The 25046-nt window shown below is 36.0% G+C and overlaps 1 protein-coding gene across 6 annotated transcripts in view; it reads right to left on the bottom strand.

The window, feature by feature from the left end:
- Positions 1–25046, bottom strand: part of ANKS1B (ankyrin repeat and sterile alpha motif domain containing 1B) — a gene marked incomplete at both ends in the record, with an annotated part of 442540 nt that overhangs the window by 332010 nt on the left and 85484 nt on the right. For 4 of the 6 annotated variants that reach the window (XM_084267813.1, XM_084267814.1, XM_084267816.1 and 1 more), the window contains 2 exons: positions 1258–1398; positions 22417–22592. In XM_084267813.1, the coding sequence (XP_084123939.1) occupies positions 1258–1398; positions 22417–22592 (317 nt within the window). Of the gene's footprint in view, positions 1–1257; positions 1399–22416; positions 22620–25046 lie in introns of all 6 variants that reach the window. The other 2 variants (XM_084267805.1, XM_084267815.1) reach the window with 2 other exon arrangements.

Below are 25046 nucleotides of genomic sequence, written 5' to 3'. Positions count from 1 at the left end.
ATCAAACCATTGACAATGCATATTTAAATAAGAAAAGTTCCATTTAAGAAAAATTTTTGAAACAAATTCTTAAAAATGAGGAACTAGTAACTATGGCCCTTCTATTGTAAATCAGGATAATTCTGACAGCTCTGCACCTTGCCAAATGTCTAAAATGATAGATAGTATGAAGTAAAAAACAGCTACTGAGAGGGGAAAGGAATATAAAAGCTCCTTATAAAAAGACAGGGCAGTGCTCATTGTTATTCAAGCACATTAGTTGCTGTATCCTGTTTCCATTGACTGCAGTGGAAGCTTTAGCATTGACTTCAAACAGGTGCAAGTCCCATGAGACTAAAGGGAATAAAACGTACAGTCACGGCATGAAAGCAACAGTGTATAAAGTGTGGTGAGACAGGATATGTAATTCCAATCTGGTACACAAGAATCTGACAAAGCTATTTAAATGCAGTGCCAAGTAAGGATGCAACTGAAAAACCAGACATTTCTAAACAGAAATTTGGCAGGTCTCCATTCAATGCTACAAGAAAAGAGCAGGAAAAATGTTACAGAAATGGGAGTGCTAAACTACACCAGGGAGGGGGAGAGAACAAGGAAGACCCAGAAGCAGCAATAAGCATCATCCTGTTCTGCAGCAATACAATATCACTTGTTCAGGACACAGCTGTTGGCATGCCTTGGTGGATACTGCAGACTGGTCTGCTCTGAGAATTGTTGAGACCCAAACCAGAGTATATTACCCATTTATATTTATTCTCTTCTACATTTCCATGAGCATATGAAAATGTTTTGGGACATTTTTATAACTTACATAATCTTCAAAGAGAAATCTTAGGCTATATTCTTACATTGGTTGAGTTATGCATGATGTCCTCAATTAATTCTATAAGAAAAGTTGCTGAGATGTCATTATATTAATTAGAAGCTGGTCAAAAATAGACTACTTCTCCCAAAGGAAACTATGTGACTTCAAATTTCTTTCCAGACTGAATCAGAAGATAAAGCTATGCAACATAAAATCTGTCTAAATGCAGGTAATAAATAAAAAACAGTCTCAATATTGAACTCATCTGATCATCTGTTAAAGCAGGATGACCAAGCCTTGACATTTAATTTTAAAGCTTAACGTGAAAACTGAGGGTAACAATTATGAAGGTAGTAAGGCAAGACTAGAAATTACTGTAAGAGGTAAGACACAGAAGAGGTAGAGCAGCTCTTCTACAGTCAATATTTTATGATGAAAAGGTAAACATATACCTGTGCAAGCATGGGAAATCCAAGGTTCCTGCATCCATTACAAGGAGTCAATGCCTCCCATAAACCTGAAGGACCGCAAGTATTTTCAACTACATCATCTTCTTCTTCCTCTCTTGTTGATAAGCATGTTGAAGAAGGTCTCTGTGCATAAAGAAGGAGTACTTTCAAATTCAACACAGTGATATATTGTAAAGAAATATTTTACTTAATAAAAAGAATTCCCATTTATAAATTCCAAAAGATAAACTGCTATGTTAATACAAAATAACTACTCAGCTGTCAATCTGCTGTAAACACTAAGGTCCATATTGACCTACATACAGTTATACTACAAATATGTGTGAGCATAATATCATACATTCGTTGTTATAAAGCAATAAGCAATTTCTACTTCAGTGTACTTAGAAATTTGCTTTAACATCATTAAATTTAGGATATACCACAGAGAAGAAAAAAGTAACATATATTAAAAAAAATACTATCCACAAGAAGGTAATAATATAAGCTAAGGGGATCTTACTCCAATAGTCATCTCTTGTGTTCAGAAAAGTACAGCTGTACTACATTTGCCTGGATCACTGCAAGGTTTTGGCAGAAAGAAGATAAATTCCATCAAAAAATGAGGTTTTAATTTTTATTTTATATGTACCAATAGTAAACATGTTAGCTTATTGGGGGGGGGGGGGGAAGTATTTAAAAACAACCCATCTTCTTTAGTTTCCTCAGCTAAAAGGGATGAAAAGTATGGGCGAAAAGTCATTCAGCTGTGACCATTAAGGCTTCCATATTGGTCTCAGTGATAAGGGAATAATGCTGAGTTTTGTTCAAACCAGTATCCTATTATATTTTTTTTGACAGCCAGAAACAGGAAGAGTGGACAGTTCCCATTTATTTATGTTATTTAGCTACCCAGAACAGTCCACCCCAACTGAATGAATTGCAGTGGCAACTTTTATTGATTTCTGGAGAAGGAGGAGGAAAGTTAAGCCAGTAATAAATGATTTTTAAAAGACCATGTTTTTAAAAAAAAAGACAAGAAAAAAATGTAAATTTTATTCATAACTTGTTTGTCCATATGTAAATTGGAATATATAATAGCTACTCTAGCCTGCTTGACATTTGTCTGTGCAGCCTCCCTGATATTCAGATACTAAATACTGTCCTTAGGAATGCTTGTTTATCTTAATCTTTCAGAAGTGACTGGATTTTTGCCTGACCAAGATAGTGCTGTTTGAGAGAGTGGCTGACCACATCTATTAATCTAGTGGTAACATTAGCTCTAGAGCACTTCTGTGAGGGCCATGTAAAAAATTAAAAGACCCCACACCTAAACTGAAGATTATTTTAGCCAAAAGAATAAAGAAATGTGTGGAGTCTGCTGCAAGAAAGGGAATGTAGAGGAGAAAGAAAAAAAGCAGGGGGAAAGAAGTGGAGAAAAAGCAGCAGTTTTGAAGATGAAAACAAGCTGATGGAAACTGTAAGGGAAGCAAAGGCACTGCACAAACAGGTACAAACTCAAACTGTGTAACATCTGAGAATCATTTAACCTTGGACTCTTGTGCTAATGTTTTAGACACAGATGCCAGTGGTGTACCATTAATTTAAGCAGAAAAAAATATTCCTAGATTCTATTTCAGCTCACTCACCAAAGCTGAGAAACATATATCCATCACTACTAGTCTGATACCCCTCAGACAGAAACCAGTTGTTCCCTTGTTGCAGATTTCATGAATCCAGCCATATCTTCTAAAGTTAGGTGGATTATTTCCTTTTTATTTTCAAAGTCAATTTCTAAAACATTCTTAGCATGATATTTCATGAGGTTATTTTGACAGTCAAGTGGTACCACAGAATGTGTTGCCATAGCAACCAATATTCTTACACAGATTATTAACAGGGTTGGGTTAACTCTGCAGAGTGTGGGTCGTGAAGGACTATTATTGCTATGTATTTGCATAGACAAAGGAAGCAGACTACAGGTCTTTCCCTTCTATTTATGACGCCATCTTCCATGGTGGTTGCCCTAACTTTATGTTTTACATCTGAGAATTGTACCAGAGATTAAAGTGCTTCTTGCCCCCTGGAGCAAAAAGCAAAGAACTGCAGCAGTGCTAGGCACAGGAAAGAGCGTAACACAATAGCTGTCACTTTACAAGCCAATGTAAGTGAATTAAGACAAAAGTCACCCAAAAAAGTATAGTCAATGAACTTTCTAAAGGTAGAAAATACACACACAAGGAAATTTTTTAACACAAATAAAGGAAGACGAATAATGACATTCAATGCATCTGAATCACTCAAGGGAGAGAACATGTGAGTATTTAGCCATTACAGGAACAGAGTAGAAAAAAAAAACGTAGCAAAAATATTACTGAACAATACACAAACAGAATGAAAGGGAGTTCTGTTATTTCCATTAGATTTGTTTTATATAAATAGCCTAAGATAGACTGGGGAATTACACAAATTTAAATTAATGTTGTCAATATGAATGAGAAGAAGTGGGGAATATTATATAGGCAGATCTCCTGATCATTCAAAAGACAGACCATTCAATGTCAGGTTCATTAGACACACTATTAGAACAAATTGACTACTACTGTTCTGCACTAGACAACCCAATTGTGAATTACATGAGACAGGCTAATTTACAGACTACCACGGAGTAGGGTTGGCTCTTTCTGTACTTAGTGACTGTTTTCTGCCTTCCTGCCTTGATTTCTGTTACTGATAAAGCACTAAAAAGGAAGCATTAAGGGAAACATACGTGAAGGGGCAAGAAACAGTTGTCGCTATCACCCATCCCTGCTGCCAGAAGCCCAGTCCTTCCCATACAACAGGTGTAAAGGGATATGGGGCAGCTGCCTGCAGGGAGCATTTGCAAAGAGGAACGAAGGAGTTAATAGTTGCACGAGAGAAAGGGGAGCAAAATGTCCCCCAAATGGGGTAGAATAGGTTTGCACGTCCTGGTTAGAAGGATGTACCTGGAGGAGACTGGTAATGATACAGAAAGATCTACAGCCCATCCACAGACCTCAGACTGTCATAGAAGCCCATAAAACTCACAATCCAGACCGCCCAGTTTCCTGCTGTTCTCTCCCAGGCTTCATTCCTTACCCTGAACTCCCTCATTTTTCTGTTCTGTTGCGTAATTAAATTTCACCTCCTCAGAGACCCTTTGGGCATGAAAATCTAATTCTGTGTGTGCTGCTGGGAAGCCTTGAAGTAGCCCTGTGGGGAGAGTTCTAGTGGAACCACAATTATTTATGCCCACTTCTCAGAAAAAGAGGAATAAAGAAGAGATATCTGTCACCTAAAGAAAAATAAATACAATTCAGAACATTTTATTTGTGATTGTTTTGACTCAAAAAACCCCAAACAAATGTAGGTAGAAAATGCCACCTAGATCATAGTTGCTCAATTAATTGAATTTGACATTATGAAATGGTGAAGTCAATGTAAACTCTAATATTAAGCTTTGAAAGGCCAATTCTGCCTAAGTGAGAAGGGACATAAGAATCACAGATCCTCAAAACACAAGACAGAAAATCTTAAAACATATTGGATATAATACATAAAAATTGAAAATTGGTAGGGAAATCACATTGGTACAGAATAAAAGATTTAATAAAAAAATTGTGTTTTAATGGAACTCTGAATTAAGTATTAAAATTGCTTACAGCAGTAAAAGTGTAACAATATAATTTCTGTACACATAGAAAAGAAACTAATAATATAGTAGCAAGCAAGTAATAAGGTCTAGCATCTCATTCATATCTGTTGAGATATGGTAATGCCTTTGAAAATATAGATATGGAAGTCTTCCTGTTCATTTCTCCATCTAAACAAAAGGCAAAATTTCCCCAGTAGGACATGTTAGACTGAAGGATACCTAATTCTGTAAGCAGCCTGTTTGTTCTACTCTGTGTACATCAGATTGGCTATCACAATAACTTGACATCTCTCTCCTCATCTAAAAGAACAAGCCAATATTTAGCAACACACAGAATGAAGACTACAAACAAAAAAAGCAGAGAAAATCTGTTCCGCTCTTAAAAGGCAACAGGAAAAGAAACAACGAGCACCTTTAATCTTAGCTATTACTTAAAGTTACCAAGTTCACAGCTCAAGAAACTTTATGCCATGTGTAAAACACACTTAAAGTTATGGCTTTCATTTTACAGATGTCAATGATTTCCTGACTACCATATGACCTCATTATCTAGATAAGTTTTCTCTATGAATACAAAAATTCATACAAAACTTCTGGTTTCCTTTTATTCCCTCTTTTTCTCAGATTTTAATGAAAATGAGTTTGCTTTCTGCCTTGACTTTTGTAAGTAGCATTACTAGGAAAAATGTGATTTCATTCCCTCACTTCAGGACACAGAGGACACTTTCCTGTAGTAGTCCAGTAAAATCTAAAACCAAACAAAAAATCTTTCTTTACTTCTTGTATCTCTATTTTTGCATAAGTTTCATCTGTTTGCAGAAGCTTTGCAAATACCCTTTCAGACAGCACCCACTAGAGAAAGATAATGCCAACAAAACTGTAAAAGATATAAAATAATAGGAACTTGACTGTTTCTTGTTGCATCACAGTTCTAGACACTAATGTTAACTACCCATTTATCTTTGAGCATATCACACATTAAGAAAATAAGCTTTTTGAGATCGAGCAGCAAAGATGAAATCCTGAAGGCAGTCTCCTCCTACGGAAGGTAGAAAGCAACCAGATGTTTAATAAGCTAAATGTTACCACTCGGTCTGGAACAATGAGATCAGAAGGAGGTTTCTTCTGCAGAAACAGTTTGGCAGGCACAGGACCACGCAAATATTTCATATCACCCTAGCTGCTGCATTACAGAGGCATGCCTCTACCTCTCCTTTGCCTGACTCGAAAGATATGCAACTATGCTGTGAAATACAAGTAAAAAAAAAACCACAACAAGCCCAAACAGTTCTACAGCCTAATACTCTAATTTTACACAATACTAAAAACTAATTAAGAGGGAAAGTGTTCCTTAACATCCTCTATAAATTAGGGTAAGCAAGTTGTTCGCTGGCACTGCTGTTCCCTGGCAGCCAAGGCAGGGACAGCTGAGCCAGGATAGTGTTCCTGTGCTCTCAGTGCTCCCTCTGCTGCTGCCCAGGCTGCTCCCAGGGGGAAATGCCTGATAGATGCAAAGAGAAAGAAAGGCAGTATTTGAGCATAAAATGTACCACTGCCCATTACTCTTTTTCCACAGCAGGGTCTCTACATTACTTGTTGTGTCCTTCTGGGACTCATCATCTCCTTCTGGGACTCGGTACAGGTCCTGACAAGGAGTACATCATTTACAAGATACGTGCTATTTCTTACAGACAAATGAACATGAACTGTTTTGGTGGCCTAAGCACACTTTTCCCACATTCCCCAAGGCGGCCTTCTCCCTGCTTGGTGTTTTTACATTTTCCATCTTGTCCTCCACAATACACCACACATCTGCAGCCATTCCTTCACAAAGGCATTCCCAGTTTACACTTCTTCCATTGTTTAATTCATTATGAGTCTGGTTAGAGTGACTGCAACCTGCATTCAGCAAGGGAATACCAGGAGAACAAGGATGGTTTGTGTCTGAAGTAGCGGAATGTTAGAGAAGTGTACTGTCTACCTGCCTCTGCCATAATCCCTGTGGGATGCTGAACATGTCATTTAAACTTCTCCAGGATGGTTGTTAGGTTTATGTTGCTTCTTTCCTGGCTGTATTGAAATTATGAAAACAAGATTGCAGAAGCACCGTGTTACATCAGGAACCGGCATGAGACATTGTGATCATTTTCAGTGGTATGTGAGACTAAGTGCTGTGAAAATCCAAGCTTTACAAGCTGCAGACAGGGAGAATCTTAAACTCTACCCTACTGCACATGAGCCAAGCTGCACACAATAGTATTTTCTTACTGGGGCTCCATTAAAGAAACCCCACACTTTTGTCTGAAGCAGTCAAACACTGAACTCAAGCACAGTAATGTCTGAACTGGAGAAGAAAATACTGTTAAGACACCGGGTCAGTTGAGTCATGGTAATTGAGTATGTTACAACAGTAAAATGTATTAACTTTAGGTAAACATGATTAATTCACATATGTGATGAAAAATACATGAATGTGTAGTTACTGCCCCTCAGTGGGCAAGTGCTATTGACACCTATCTTGATGAGCCCCCCAGAAATTAATTACTCTGTCTTTGGAGCAGGATTTGGCAGTATGCAGTAAATATACCCTGGAACTAGATGGCAAGTTCAATGTGTACTGAATAATGCCAGAACTATAAAGATGAGATTAGAAAACAAATGAGTACATTTGAATTTCCATTCAAAGCAGGTCCTCACATTTCCCCTTTTTTTTTTAATTCATCCTTGCATTTAACATCAATAATGACAATTCTGAATCCCTGCACTGCTCATAAAAGGATATATGCATGCATACATACACATGACATGACTAAAAGGTTTAGGATTGAAAAAAACCTAAGATATTAACTAAACATCAAATATCAATCATAAACTAAAAAAGACTCATTTTCTTTCATGAATTGGTGTTTTTCAAGAATTATCTCTTGCTAAAAAATAACCGTAAAAGAAAAAACAGCCAATCAACAATGCCATGCATTAATAAAAAGCTTTACCCTTGCTGATTTATTATTAAATATTTATTTATTATTTAAACTGCATAGTGAAGAGTATTTCATCTCTATATAACAGCCACTACTAGGATGCTCATATTAAGTGATCTAATATATCTTCAGTGCAAAGCAACAGATGCTTCAATGTATTTCAATAATAATCTTCACTCTTTTCTAACTCCTGCTTAATTTGGCCACGTAGCTGAAGATTTTCAAATAACAGAAAATTCAATAAAGCAAAAAAATTGCAGAGTGGAACACTAAGTGCTTTCAGTAATTATAATTTAACAATAATAAGAAAGTATTTGTGAAGAATGATGTCGTAGATGGAGTCTGTAGAATTTTCACTTTTAAGTATCTTGGGAAGTATATTCTGCATTTGTTTTTCAATGTGAAATTAATGGGATGAAGTATTAGCTACCTGAAGCTGCAGAATGCCCTGCCCTGATTCAAAAATTACTTAGAACATCACTCTTCTGAACTAGTTCAAACTGTTTGAAAGCTAAACATTTAATCTGAGCTATCTGCATAATCTATGTATTATGTCTTCAATGCAGGGAAAATCAGGCACTTCCACAATTTACTTACTTCATCCTAATATCTGCATTTGAGACAGGACTGAATTACCTTCCAAATTAATTTCTCTCTCTGAACATAAGGCAAAAAGCCCGTCTTTTAAGCACCTACCTTTGAGCACGTACCTAATATTCATAAAACAGACTATCTGCACACTCAGTATCCATTTCAAATACCTAACATCAAAGCACTTCAAGTACTTTCCTAACCAAGGAAAAATAACGTGGCACATTGAAGGATAAAGCCCCAAGACAGGATTCAACCCAGCAAGCTATATAGACTGCAAGGACACCCTATGCTATGGAAATGTATTTCTAGAAATGTCTTTCCATCCCACAGGCATTGCATATATGACCTAAGCTGGCATGTAGGAAGGGTATACACAAATGTAAGCTGTGCAAAAAAAATACAGGAATATGAGAACTTTTTTTTGTCTGTTTTAGTCTGGGGATTTGTTGTTTGGTTTTGGGTTGTTTTTTTCTTTTGAGTCTTAAAGTTTAAGCACATTAATAGTTCCAATTAAGTTAATGGGATTTCTCATGTTAATGGCAGGCTTATGTGTCTCCCCGAATCAATATGCACATGACTCACTCTGAAGTGTGACTCACTGTGAAAAACTCATGTACCAGTTGAAAAAGAAGAGACTGATAATGAAGGGTATAGGAGCCTGGAGAAAAGAAAAATCAAGTGCTAACATTTTTAGAAATGTTAAATAGAATGAAAAGCTTAAGTATATTTACCTTTATAAAGGAATAATAAAAAAAAATATATAATTCCATGTGAAGACCAGTACTTTGGGCTTTAAATGTCACAGAAGGAAAACACTGCTTGGAGAATAGCTACAGAGGCATCTCCATATTTAACATCCCTGTACTATCTGAATGTTATCATATAACATTTGAAAAACTCAGTGCAATGTAATTGCAAAGCAAATCAGCTGTAAAACATGTATTTTTCTTTTTTTAAAGTTGTGAAAGAGAGGGTGGGTAAGTGGGTGGCAGAATGATGAAACTTATAGAAAATACATTATTTGTCATGAAATAGAGCAGAAGGAACAGAAATTAAAGTAGGGGAAAAATCAGGTGGTGAGCGAGTAGGCAGAAGTCATCGCTTTATTACTCCTCCAATGCACAGTTTTTTATTTAGCATGCATATTCCCAGTAAAAGTGTGTTACTGAAAATGTGGTTATTATTCCATTAACTTGCTTTTGGCTTAATGAAGGACGTAAGAGAAAAATCATACCTGAATAGACAAAGCCAATCAAAGAGGAACTATATACAGCACTGAGTTAGTCATCTGAAGATGAATGCTGGTTAAGAGTGGATAATCAAAAAAGCCTTGAAGAATGTTTGTACTAGATTATCTGCAGATCCATCACTAGTAGCTTTGCATATTGTCACTTACGTACTAAATAGTATATAAAAACAACACAGGAGAACAGCTGACAATCACTTTAAATATCTTGACAGGCAAGTCAGTGTGCTATAGAAGTTGAAGGCCTAACTGGAAAAGATCAGTCAAAGAGTAATCTACTTTTTGGTCACAGTAAGACATGTAAGACTGTTCTAGAGGTGCTAGAAAAAAAGATCACAAAATATGCAGAGTACTATCAACTGGACAACAGCTCTCAACACAGCCTGATTTACACGACAGGTGGAAGTAGGACTCAAAATCTTCACCAGGAAGGCAAAGGTTTTGCTATGACTGGTAGGAGAACCTGCTAGTGTGAAGCTCACATACTGCAAGCTGCTGCTTTTTCCTGTCTTGCATAATTAAAACAGCGATTTCACTGCAGTCATCTCAATAACCAGCACTACCAGAAGATGTAGGACAGTGGATGTGCTGGCTCATCTGTACTGTTATTTATTTCTGTGGTAGATTCAATATAGTACGTATAGATCTACCACAATACCAGCACACCTTTATGTTGTTTTCCAGATATACTCCTAGGTAGCTGAAGAGCTAATGCTTAAATTCTTTCTTCAGCCAGTCATCATACAGTGTCTTAAAGGTCCTGTAAAATACAGATAAACAAATCAGTAACACGCCCTCATTTAAAACTCCTGCATTTCTTATGAAGTATCTATGGCTATAGAAGTGATCTGTTAAACTTGTTGAGATTCCTTAAATGAAACACCATTTTGGACAGTGACAAGGGCAAGGTATTAAATACTTCAATACCCATAAGGATTCACCTATTAATAATAGAAAGAAAGACTACCATAGAAATAAAATATTTTTAAAATTTAATATTATTTTTGTCTAAGATTGACAGGCAGTGCTGAGGCTGCTTTTTTGCAGGCTGGGAAGAGTTCATATTCCAGAAATATTGGGCAAAGCACCAATATAAACAGAAATAATAGCAGTATTATTAATAGAAACTGCTCAATTTCAAATAAGTACTGAAGCAAATAAATTGAAGAGCCTCTTCTGAGATTTTCCCTCATGGCCTTAAACCGAAACTTATTATAAATTTAGGAAGGACAGATGCCAAGAGAAAAGAAAATAGATGATCAAAAGTGATGTAAATCACTCAATTCTTACATCCCTCTGGAAAAGTAAGGAAACAGGTGTCAAAACAGATGCATGCATGGTCAAATAATCCTGATTTCTGCTTCTAATCTCAATTTAAAACTAATACCACTGAACTCAGCCAAGGGTTTCAGTACATAGTGAAGCTATAGAAAAACTAAGGGGTTCATTTACAGCACACTGTTGATGTGTATTGATTCCATGAAAAAACATTTGTCATGCATAGCAAATATTTGGTAGTTGCCCTTTAACTCTGAATTACTCCTGATCTTACATTTTATAGAGGTATAAGAATCTGGTCCAATATATTTTCCTGCCATTCATTTTCTTGTTGCTGAGCTTGTTCACAGGGACAGAACAAAACTGCTGACATAATGCAATGAAACTATGTCATGAGTGGTCAACTCCTTCAAGCCTTAAGGACAAAAATACTTACTCTTTTTTATATGTCCATTATAAAATAAATAATCTTGTTGCCTTTAGGACAGAACAAAAATTAAATTGAGCAAGTAGTCAAAAAAAGTTGCCCATTATTTTAATTTCAGCTACTAAAAATGTTTTAAAGAAAGCATTCTGTTGTATTAGCATATCCTGGGTGGTCATTTTGCCCTGTGAAACATGGCAGAATATTTACCATTAGCATTACTTGTATACCTCTTACTAAGAAGCAGTGAAGAAGGTACACTAGGACTGCTGCTAAGACAGTACAGTACATATTGATTCGTCTTCAAAAGAATCATAGGACACGATATAGAGAAATCATACATTTACGCTTATCCACAGCCTTTAAATGGATCCTACAGGGCTTCATATCGTTCTGATGGTTTAGTAAGCTCCATCTTCTGTTTACACCACAGGGATAAAACTATGTTGTTCTCCTCACTACAGAAAACAACTGAGAGACAGACCCATATGGCTCCCACTCTTCTCACGCATTTCCTATCAGATGGTGATCATCAGGCTTTCCTGTCACTTTCAAGCTTAATGACTTTATTCTTACACTAATAGAGTAGACATGAAGTGAGTGTTGACTTTAGGCATATACAAAAGATATTTAAGGTGGTTTCTTTTTTTTTTTCTCTCTACTATTTATATCCTGTTGTCTATGTGTAGCGCTCATCTATTCTAAGGTTACTATGTATTAAAACCCACCATCAAACCTGCATTGCTACCTGCTGACAACATGAGTTTGAGAAATATTAGAGGAACATCTACCTCTGTAACATTCAGAAACATCAGAAACCAAACAAGGACTATAACTAGAACTTTGTAAGATTGCAGGATAGAAAGATGTACTTTTTAAAGCATTCTTTCTCCTTCTTGCCTTGTTAACTCAGTTATCATTCCCCTAGGGTAAATATCTACACGAATGTGAAAAATAAATCTCCCACATATTCAGGTTCAGGCTTTTTACAAACTATCAAAACAAATTTTTTAAGAGAACAAAGATATATTTTCAGAAATAAAAATCTAATCATACTTTAGTTTTAAAGAAGTCCTCCATATTCCTTACAGAACTTGTACATTACTCAAACGTGATAAACCAAATAGATTATTAAAGTTTCACAAGTATTTCTCAATCCCTAATGTTAACTCTGTCAATCTACTTACTGAAGGGACATTTGGATCTTAAGTTGCCTCTACACAGAGATCTTTGAACACTCTGCCTACCCTCTTAACTGCTACTCCAGAACACCATGGCTTTCCAAGTCCCTTGCCACATCTGCCAACCCCATGTAGATGTGTCAGCTGCTGACACAAACAGCTCTAGATGCCTATGACTATGCAACTATGCTTACAGTGGGATTCAGCTGCCAAGTACAGATTCCAGCATCCTTTTAGATACTGCATGGTAGCTGCTGACCCTTAGTCATTGCTCCTGAAGGCACAACTGAGCCCATGTTAGCTCCATACAAAAGACACCTTGGGCATTCAGTGACATGAGATACTTAATGATTAGGTAGCTGGATCCCACCTTTGGAATTGCAGCATCCCTACTGGTGATACTTTGATCAAATAGGGAGGCAATCAATTTTAAGAGAACCAAGAAAGGTCATCTTGAAAAGAACCTTTTGTTCTTTGTAGAGATGTTGAAAACCTGATTCTGGCTGAAACACTAGTAGAAAATCTTAGGAGAGGAGAAATATAAGGCAAACACAGGGCAGGAGACATGACAGATTTTTGGCAGACTTTAAGGGAAGGTCAGGGCTTGAGAGAAACACCTCTGGTGACTTATATCCTAGTAACAGCAAAAGTCATCAGTCTTCCTGACAATTTGGTTTTGTAATAATATGCCAATGGCATATTGCAAAATCACCTGTCTGGGCGGAAATCTCATGGCATTATCTTCTCTCCGTTCTTCAGCAGAGACTGAAATTCTCTCAGAAGATGCCAAATGAAGTTGGAGACTGTAGCTTAAAAATGGACATCATGTCATATGCTACTGCATACTAACAGGATGACAGAGAACACAGGTATGGAAGACAAGTGTTCTGCTATGCAAGCTTGGCAACTGTGTCTACAATGGCACAAGCAGCTCAGGGATGTTAAAAAAAAAAGGCACAAATAGGGGTAAAAAGAAGATTCTTTAAAGCACTGATTAATACACACAAAAAGATATTTAATTAAAGCAAATATACTTCATATGAGGAAGATGATCTCAAGATCAGTTCTCATAGAGTCCTCAGATCCTGGCTAATCCTGTTGAGATTAGTAGATTTCTTTGGTATTCATCTAAGTATAATGAAACAGAGGTTAGTCTTCAAATTACATATGAGCTCAGTATTACAACATATGACAGTCTCTGAACTAAAATGGTCCTTGCCAAAAAAAAAAAAAAAAAAAAAAAGAAAAAATCTGCTGTGGCTAATTTAATAAAACATAGCTGTCCAATAGGATTCTTGAGTAGACAGAATATTAGTAACCATTTCCAGAGCACCCCGAGTCTACATACAGTTCTATAGCCATAAAGACAAACAAGCTCTTTGATCCGAAGAGCTTATATTATAATTACTTTATATGGAAAAAAATGCTACACCCATATCTGAGATCCTTATGTAAAAGAGATTTAGCTAAGATGAAAGACTCCACAGCAGGGCAAGTGAAGGGGTTGGCAGCATGGTAAGATTTACATACAAAATAAACTTGAAAATGTTAGGATTACTTAGTCAGGAAAAAGAAAGCCTTAAGAAAGAACAAATCTAAAGTACTGCATATTATGGAGGGTATGCACTAACTATTTGTTCTTTTCTACACTGTCAGATTTTAAAATATAAGAATAAATGGAAGCATATGCTCAGCAAATAAAAGGAAATGCCTGTATGTACATCACATCCTGCAAAACAGCAATATAGAGTCATTGTGGTAAATGGTGCCATAGATTGGAGCAAAAGGATTACAGATACATTTAGGATTCACCAGTGCAAGCTAAACACATAGCAGCATTCAGAGAGATTTATTTGTCTGTAAGCTATTTTCCTGCAAGTATCTGATAGTCAAGGAATTTGCCATGCACATGCATAATTGGACAAACTGGTTAAGTATTCCAGAAAAGCATTCTAGCAGAAAAGGAGTCGGCACTTTTTAATGCAGATCAGATGAACTGGTGGCTTGGCCAGCACCCTCCCAGGGTTATACTTTACTTGACATAGCTTAAACCATACTAAGTGTTGTCATGTTTTGGGATTTCACATTCTTAACTAAGTGCTGACTACCTCACAGGGTATGTCTCTGCAGCACGCTGAAGGACCGTCTAGCAATGCTTCTACCAGAAATCGCAGCAGCAGGGAGCTGCAGGCTAATTTAGTTGGCTGTGAAGCATGCCACTGGGCAAATTATTCTGTGCAGAGTTCCACACGGCTGCTGTTAGAATCCCTCTAACACAGAAATCTTTACAGCATTGTACTGAAGCATAACATAACCTATAAAAAAACCCCACCTTAATTTAATAACTAGAGAACATAGGTTAGGGCAGGGTACACAAGAAGTGTCAGGACTTTCCCTGGCTAGGGAAATTACCCAGCAGAAGGGAAAAATTGTATGAAGTCGGTACATTTCACTCTGTTTCTTTGTAGTGACCAGCATGTGTTTAGAGAGAATTTAGAAATAATTTTGTGAAGTAGCTGATAGCAAATATAACATTCTATATTGACCAAGTATATGATTGGTACTGGATGGTACATTATAAATGAAAAAAATAACAGCAACAACAGTTCTCAGTGGGAAATACCATCGTGAGCATTAGAAACTGGGACTAACAGATGGGTTTTAGTTGGGTGGTAGCTTTTAAAAAACAATTTTAAAGTTATGTAATCTTATCTTCAGAGAGTGGGTAGACCTTCACAACAAGGGAATCTTTAAGGTTTACATTTCCTGAGAGAGACAGCCTTCATATTTTTATTTACCACAGAAATACAGAGTATATGCATATAAAGTGAGATAACTGGACTAGGTTAAAGAGCAGCTTAAAACAAATTTCTCTCAATGTCAAAATCTGCCAATAGATAAATTATCTATCACTATTATGAAAGGGGAATGAGATAAATCAAAAATATTCCAAACGCTGACCATCAGTACAATTTTTTTAAAAATAAATACCTGTAAAATACAAAAGATACCCAACTCAATATATATTATATTAAATAATTTAAAATTTATCTGCTTCTGTCCATGGAGTCCCAAATAACCTGGCCCGGTTGTCTTAAAATTCCCTAATAAATAACTTGGATTTGTCTTAAATGTGTTTTTAACATATCCTCATTAGTCAAGCATTGCATGTACTTGTGGCTTGCTCATCATCGTCATGTGGAATTCCGCTTCACTCTCTCAGCAGTGTCTATGTGCAAGTGTCTGATATTGTTAAAGGCTACTACTGATCCAGGACAGTAATTATTTTACTCCAGCATAATTGGTCACTCTTAGCCAATATAGCATTTCAACCAAGCCATTAGTTATCAAAATGTTAACAAAAATAAAATCAGTATAATTGAATAATGCCACTAAATGGTTTGCCTCAACGTTCAACAAATTCTACTGATTACTTCACAAAATAAATATCTGTATGCTTTTTATAAAAAAAAGATTGTTCTTTGCCTTAGAAATTAATAACTGACTCCTTAAAGACTGTTCATAAACTTTCATCACTTCTAATATAGTAATTCTTATCCACCTTCTTTCAAAGACACAGAATTCTATCCTTTCAAATCTCTCCTTGGATACAAAGCAAACATGATCATACTTTTATTGCCTTTATATACCCTCTCCTTGATTTTCTGACATAAGAGAATAAAAAACGAATCTTCTCTTTAAATATGTACCATCACTGTTTTCATCAATGTTAACATGAGATGGTTTTAAGTAGTTTTTTTCCTCCCTCAATGTACATAAGTATCAACTTTCCTTTCTGGATGACAGAAGTAAGCAGAAATTGACATTTATATGCCTGTGGTGAAATCCAAATCTTTCTTTATGAGACTACACAGAACATTTCTTCATATTTAAATTACAGTTGCCAGCCTTTATTATCCATTATATAACCACATTAAATTTAATCAGATATACTGCTGCCACTTCTGTGAAACCCCTCTGTAGTGCAATCACTATATAACCCTACATGCTTTCACTATCTTCAATTTTATTATGCAAACAAACACTAAAGACAAATAGGGGTACCTTATAACTTAAGTTTCTCAGTATTTATTCCAGGTAATTAAGTAAAATTCTTTAGCATATACTATGTTCAAAGCACAAAAGTACTTTCTGGAACTGTGTCTTCTTTAATCTAAACTCATGTCACATATGCAATGACAGTAAGATACTAAATTTGCAAATCAATAGTGTAGTTTACATTATGCTCCTGAACACAATAGCATAAATGTAACACCAAATATTGCAAGCCAACCCTTAACACACAAGATTAAAAGGGCTGATCTGAAGAAAATACTTCAATTCAGAGCTTCAGTATCATTAAGTTTATATGACAAATTTGTATTATTTTAAAATTAGTTTTGGCTCATGAGATTTTACTTTTGAACTAAAAAATATGGAGAGTTGGTATTTTTTCTAAGTGAAAAGAAATTTCATTTAAGTAAGGACTAGAAATATATAAAAAAACTTTTGAATGCAGAAAAAGTCGAACCTCTTTAATGATTTTTCCCTGAAAATTATTCTTTAAAATATCAAATTTTCGAAAGGAAAAGACTGAGATTTATTTTAGCCAATATTTACATCCTGCAAACATATGTACATATATTCATATAGCACATATGGCAGTGTGTGGAAGTTCTTAATTCCCCGGTTTTGTTTTGTGATCACAGGCTGTCTATAGAAAATAAAAAACAACATTTCATTCTCTGGAATCCGCAGGAATTTTTTTCTTACATGGACATAAAGCCTATACTTCTCCTTTCTGATTTTTTAAAACTAAGAAAAACCATGAGCATATACATTGCAATAAATACAACATATTGCTGGCTTTATTATTACATTTAGGGTAATCTGTTCCCACATGAATGCATACATAGGAACTTCAATCCTGACAAGAAATCAGTAATGATGCTAGTCAGCACTCTAAGGAGAGAGGAATCTAAATTAGAGCAATTTACTTGCAGGTGCTTAGGAAGAAAGAAACCTCACAATATACACTTTGACATTCTTCTGTTTGTTTTCCTGCAAAACTTAATTTTCCTAGTTCCCTTCTCTACAAGTTATGCCTATTTACATTTTCTTACTTGCTCTTGAATTCACACAAGTTGTTTGAATACACACCTAACAAATAAAGCTCCGAGTTATTATATACCTCTAAATTTAGCCTCAATGTTTTGGTAGTTTAAATGCACACCATGATGTTCAGTATTTTTTCCTCTTATAAGAATTACAGGTGGTTTTTAAGCAGTTTGTACTATCAACTCAAAAATGCATAATTTTAATGTAGCAATAAAAAAAAGCTTGGAAAGCTCTTATATAAGATGGCTGCTTTTGTTCTTGAAATTACTGAGCCAGACTGCCATCTATTGGAAAATAAATATTTTTTTTTTAAATTATACTTTTAAAAAAAAACCTGAAGTAAAAGTTATTGTCAAAAGCTGATTTTGCTGGTAATCAAGCTTAAGACAGCTTAATTATTTAAAAGGAAGCACATAATTTAACTAAACTGTGATACAATCAAGGATTTTCCTACATCTTTTTCCACCTCTCACTTTCTGAAGCACATCTTGAAGCACAGTTCCTTTTCTGAATTGCTGAATAATCAAATCCTAGTTATTCAGAGAGAGAATTCTGAATTTCGGAAACCTAGAAAAACTGTAATATATCAGCCCTGAACAATACACAAGTATAAAGCTTTCCCAGCTCAGCTGTGCAGCAGCTATCAGCGTTTTCCATGTCTTTGCATACACAGGGGAACGAGAGAATGTATTCAAATCACAATGAGCAGAACAGTGGAAAAAATGGCAGAAAGAAACTGGGAGTAAAAATCAAGCCCAGACAGTGTACAAGCTTTTGAGAAAAATGGGTAATTCCAGCTGAAGTGATGCCTACATGTATAAATGCCTTTCAGGAGCAGTCTCTGAAGTAGCATAACCACGTACATTTCCAGTTGCCAAATTATGTTCAATCTAGCCTTTAATTTTGTGGAGATAACGAACAGAATGCTGTGGTCTGATTCTTATAAGATAGATGTTTTAATGACTGGTTAAGATATACTAAGAAACACAGAACTAATATTTTATGTGACAGAATATTGAAAATACATTGAAACACAGCCAGAGTTGTGAAATCAAGAACTGAAATTATAAAGTTGCCAGTGTAGCTTTAACTTTAGTTTATTCCTTCTAATGTACTCTTCAAACAAAAGATTATGTTCACTTACTCTCATGTGACTTTGTGCTGTTCAGCAAACAAACATTCATAGTTTTCATCCTCTTCATTAATTGCTCACCTCATTCAGGAAGCTAACACAGTCTGCTTTTCCAGAACCCCAAAGTTTTACCAATTTCTCTTTGAGCTTTTGGAATGCAAGTGCCCTGTGAAGACATTTTTACTCATCTCCACATGTGTTCTTATTCACATTTACACTGTGATGTCTGTTCTTATTCCGCTTACTTTTACTTACTGCTCCACTGTACCTTCCCCCTCCCAAATGTTCACACCTTCCAGACCTCAAGATCCCACCATCAATTTTTCTGTTCAGTTCTTCCATGACCTGAGGAAACTCAAGTTGATACATAGCTGACTAGTAATTTGGAATTAAGGCAAGTAAACCCAAAATTTTCATCCAGAATCCTTATTCAGTTTCACCTAACCTCAGAGATATGTAAATATGAAAAGCACATAAACCTCAGCTTTCTAAATGCCTTACCTCACATACCTGGTCAACAGAAACAGATGAAGGAATACAACGTGTAGCATTTTCAATGCAATGTTTGACAAAAGCAAGGATTCCCATTAGTCCAAACACACCAGAACAACCTGCTAAGTGGTCAGATGACCAAGTGCCCAATAATTCAGCAAATGAAATAACAGATAAAGTTTTGTCCTTGGCCTTGGAAGAGAGCTCCAACCCTCAACTTCTTCAGAAGGCCAGAAAAGGAACAGAAATTGCTAGTGAATAGGTAGTCCTAAATCCTGCTTTCACGTTTGCACTGGTATTTTTCCAGTGGTTGTAAACCCCAGAAAGAATACGGGGGGGATCAACAGTCCTTTTATTTGGGAGACTATAAATGTGATATTGAAACCCACCCTTATGCCACAGAGAGAACTGAACTCTAATCTCCACTTTCCAGATGAAGCCTTTTAGTGCTACGTTACTGTATAAAATGCAGGCATCCCCACTACCCTTACACTTATTTTCAAATAAAAGAGGTTGGCACTTAGATTCAGGAGAGATTTCCAGGCTATAGATCCTAGATAGTCAGGCATTCCTTTCTGCAGCCCTGAATCAATATAAACCTTATTTAGCCAGAGCACTGCCACAGGCAACCTGGCCCTCTTCAAAAGTAGCTGTTAAAAAAACCCCAAACCATTCTGAAACACTCTCCTTACTGATGCTTTCCCTTACACATGCCCATGCTAGCCTCAGGAAGTGTCTCCTTGCTCCAAGTTTTTACTGTTTTGACTGACAAGCTACTATTCTGAACAGAAATTCCCCAGTTTTGGCCTCAAACTTCCCTGAACAATAACATGACACAAAAAAATGCAGGTGTCTCGTAGCAGCCACCTTCTTTGCAGAATCTTCCTCAAGGTCACAAAGTGTCATGACTTGGGTTGTGGAACCTGTTCAGATCACTGGACTATAGAAGTTGAAAAGCCTGCAGCACCCATCATCTTTAGAAACAATTTTGTTTGAGGAAACAGCATCATCTGACATTCTAACAGGGACCTAACTTCTATACCTCTTCAGAGCTAATGCTGGTACAGACAAAAAGAACAAAAGACCCGACTTATTCTACTGACAATTTTTTACAGAAGTTTCCCAAGGAGGGGAAAACTAAAGTCAGAAAAAGCTGTAATAATTTTTCTCTTCTTCAATACATATCCAAGGAATCTATTTCTAACTCTCCATATCTATAGATGTCTCCACTTTTCTTCTGTCTCTCCACATTCATATATATAAATATTCATTTAAGTTTTTTCAGTCATCACCCTACTGTCACACTTCTTCCACCACCGCGCTGTTGGTCTTGCCTCCAGAGCAGTTTGGCAGAATTCACCCTTACACCAATTTTCAGAGCTAAGCATCTCTCTTCACTTTAGTGCTTTTTCCTGGTTACCCTTTGATGGCTCCTTACAACATGTGTGGGGTTTTCATAGCACCTACGCACTGTACAGGAAATCTACACACCAAGGGAAGGCAGCACATCCCCAAAACTAAAAAGACAGTATGTCAAACCTTGGAGGAACTTCCTACTTTTTTGATGCAGGGTAGACAGGTTGTAACTGAACAGACTGAATGACCTTATAATACTTTAAAGATGAAATGGATGTTTTAAACAGAAAAATCCTAGGTCACAGCCAAGTCTTCTCCATATAGGCCTGAACAGTTGTGCTTAGTGGAAAACATGCTCTGCCCTGCATCCTGAATTTGAGTTGAGAGTGAATACCTATCATCTGGATCCCAGTTTTCTTTGAATTAAAAGCTGGATGCACTTGTAGAAGAGAGTAGGGTTGCTTTAAACAGTCCTCATTTTTTTGAGATTTGTTTTCACATCTAGTTCAATATACAAACAGATGAAGTCTCAGAAAAAGTATTGTCTAATATACCTTTGTATTTGCTTGCTGCACACAAATTACAGATTTAGTGTCTGAATACTTCCTAGTCACACTATATTTCATTTAGGCCTGTAAAATTTTCAGTCTGAGTAGACAGAATGATATGGATTACATTTTCTGCAAAACAGCAGTTGAGCAGATGTAAATAGCAGTTAGCACCTCCATACAGGGATGCACTGGAAAGACGGGTAAGATTTTCAAATGGGATCAGTACATTGTTCAGGCTGGCTTCAATATAGGTTAGGTATCTAATCATTCAAACATCTAGAAGGGCTTTACAAAAGCATCCACTGCATTTCAAGGCAGCTAGCCACCTTTGTTAATCTCATATATTGTAAGAAATATGTGGTTTTCTCCACATACAAGAGCATTATTTTTCTTAAACTATGAAGAACATTAATTGAAATTTAGTGCTTAGCATTTCCCCTCTGTTCTGTGCTTTATTCCCTGGGCAATCCCATTTACTTAGTAATTAAGGAAGACAACTCAATTTAGGAGAGAAAGAAGAAGAAGAAAAAAAAGCGTGCCTTGTTACACTGTAAAGAAAAAAAAATGAATCCTGGAGCACTTTTTTCACAGGATTAGTAGTAATGAAGTCATATTTTCAACTGTAGTTGGAAATCACTGAAGTATCACAACCACAACAATTTTCAGTATTAGAGAGTCAGTCTTTAAAACCATTAAGCCACTGAGAAAGCTGTACAATAATAAAATGTATAAGAATCACAGCTGAAGATGCTTATCTTCTTCTTTTTTTGGGGGGGGGAGCACTTCTGATCAGATCCTGCAAGCATTTAGTCTTCAGTATAGTAACGACCATTCTGATTTCAGTTGATTTCTCAGAAAAGCCTTCCTTGCACTTCCCATGCTCAAAGGAATAACTAACCTAAACTTTTGATCGTATCAGTGGTGCCATAAAAAGTCATTCTGAGGTGAGGTAAGTGACCTTTGTAAAACAGGGAGAACATTAAATTTTAAATCTGTAAGGAGCACATGCTATACAATTTTTTTTCTATTATAAAGTTAAACTATCCTCACTCTTGTACTATTTCTTTCTTGAATGTGCCATAAATAAAGCAGATATAACTGAATATATTGTCTTTGTATCCCATCTTACTTACTACATTAAGCTTGGTTTGGCTTCCACTGGTCATAAGTTCTTCCTCTGATACTTTACTAAAATTGTCCAGATAATGGTCTGATATTGTATGAGACAGATCTTCAAAAGAGTATTCCTTTTCTTGACACAATTTGATTTCATCTAAGAGCTTTGATAATTCTCCAGTCACAGCTTCACCTTTAAAAACAGACACACCATTAGTCAATAATCAGAATAGCAGGGGTAATTTATGCCTAAAAAGGAAATGCACATTCTTTAAGTTTTATTGAGTATGTGTTATATTCCATGTCTTATCATCTAAACAGTGATCTTCATGCACATTCCCCCCTCAAAAATAATGCCGTCTCATTCCAGAATGGGAATCACTGCAGGTAGTCTACATACATCTGCATTCCCCTGTACATTGCATTTAATTAGGATTAATCACAATATATACTTACCCTTTCTCTGTTTTCTAATCCTGAAAATTGGCTAGAAATAGCAACTATCCAAGAATACAAAAATCAACCCAGGAAATCAAAGTTTCCACAAACATACAAAATCAGTGTCTCGTACTCCGCATCGGGTTCACGTCTGCCACTGTGATCAATTACTGCACTACAGAGGTTCTATAAACTACAAGTAGGTTGGGACCAAGTGTCTGAGAATGTGAATCTGTCCCATCAAAGTGACTATGTTTTACAGATAATTCTTACTCACTTTCCTAGGATTAAAAGGAATGGTGGAAGGATATGCTAGGTAAAACCCCCAAGTTTAAAATATGCCTCCCTAAAGCAGACTACTAGAAACTCATGTTTAGTGCATTCTGCATTGTAATTCACCTTTTCTCCTTAGTTTTAAGATATTTTCAGTTAAGAAATATAGGAAAAGAATAAAACAATGAGGTTTATGTCTATGCTGAGGGACACTATTAGAAATACTAATAGTATTAGAATCACATTGACTACTAACTCCTCCACAAATAGCCCACTTAGCAGCAGCAAGTCCTCCACAGAGCAAAAAGCTACTTGTTATGAACAACTTTATTAGGTTCTGATAATCTATTGTGTATGTGTTACAGGACTACCTTCAGTCATAGCAATGAAAAATGTGAGTAAAAGCCATGCTTATCCAGGGGAAAATAAAAAACAACTTCTCTTTAAAAGGTTTACATGAGTCATGTTGTCAGAAACTACAGTCCTTAGACTTGATAAAATACAGAGATAATTCCATTTTACTCCATCTATGGGAATAAAATGCTGAAAATAAAAAACAGAGGGAGCGTATTAAGCTCAGCATACACGAAACACACGTGTACATTCACTTAACTAAAGAAGCCCCATATAAGATTATATCTGCTTGGTCTAAAGGTTTTTGCATGTAATTTTTCTTCATAGTCAGTGTTTGTTATGCTAGGTTTAAAAAAAAGTGTAGAATATTTATGTTAAGTTACAGCTAAGGACAGTTATAATTGACATCTTCAGAGCCAAGAACAGGAGTTGTTGACTAAAACTAATTTCCTTGTAATATATAAGTAACGGAAATTTTACATTCAAAACTCGTCCCTCTTACTCAATGTAACTTTGTTTAATTTACAAGTTTTGTGCAAAGATGTCATCAGGTTCATTTATATTTTGCTTTTTTAATTAGAAAACTGAAATTATTCCAGATTATTATTGTAATAAATGACAATTGGAAGTACCTAAATATTAAGAACTATTCTAAAATCAAGATACAGTGCCCGAAAAATGAAACAGTACTACCATTTCCTCCAGAATTAGGTTCACATCTGCAATCCCGTGTTCTCCCACATAAAGCCCATGATATTTTTTACTGAGCAAGGACAAAACTGGAACTTCAAGCATGCTGACCAACCTGCGAGCAAGTGTATGTTGTCTGACTGATGGCTGCCACAACAAATACATAAAAGATGAATTGTGCCTACTTCTTTCTGTGCAGGTACTAATTAAAATCTCTTCAATCTAGCTACCTATTTTCATGAAAGTTGCAGAAAGGTAATTGATACTGCTATCCCTCTTCCAAATTTGGTTTAAATTAATTGAAATTAGATTGTCAGAGAATGGCAGACAGATGTATGTGAAACAATCAAATACAATTTCTTTCCTTTAGAAGCAGATTAAACAATAGACAAAAGCCATCTAGCATGTTTTAAAGTATTTATACTTGGAAAGTGGAAAAAAAGGAATCACGACCTTAACATTAAGGAGTAAAGCATTTAAAAAATATTTTATACTTAATTTCCAGACAGATATTTCTATTGAATAGGGTAGTTGACTTCATTATTCTACTGATCTCAAGGGAACTATTTGTTTTCATACAACACGTTAAGTACCCCAGTAGGAAAAAATAAGAACTAGAGCATCCATTTACTATCACCATGAAGATAGTAATCTGGCCTGCAGCAGCAAGTTTAGTTCTCTCATGAATGAAAACTCTCCCTGTAAAAGATTTTAAAAAAACCCACCAAAATCCCCCCTCATCAAAACCCATACATACATACGAGAAAAACAAAAAAGAAAGGCTTAGCTGTTTGCCAGAAGTCAATTACATTAACTTTGGATGATTAGAGAAAGGCAGAAGTCAGGTTTGGTTCTACAAGATAATGATTTTCATGGGCAACACCACATTCAG

The sequence above is a fragment of the Gallinula chloropus genome (genome assembly GCF_964237585.1).
Source record: "Gallinula chloropus genome assembly, chromosome: 1".
NCBI classification, from domain to species: domain Eukaryota; kingdom Metazoa; phylum Chordata; class Aves; order Gruiformes; family Rallidae; genus Gallinula; species Gallinula chloropus.
Note: the sequence above shows the minus strand (reverse complement) of the source record. Positions and strands in the feature narration are given on the sequence as shown.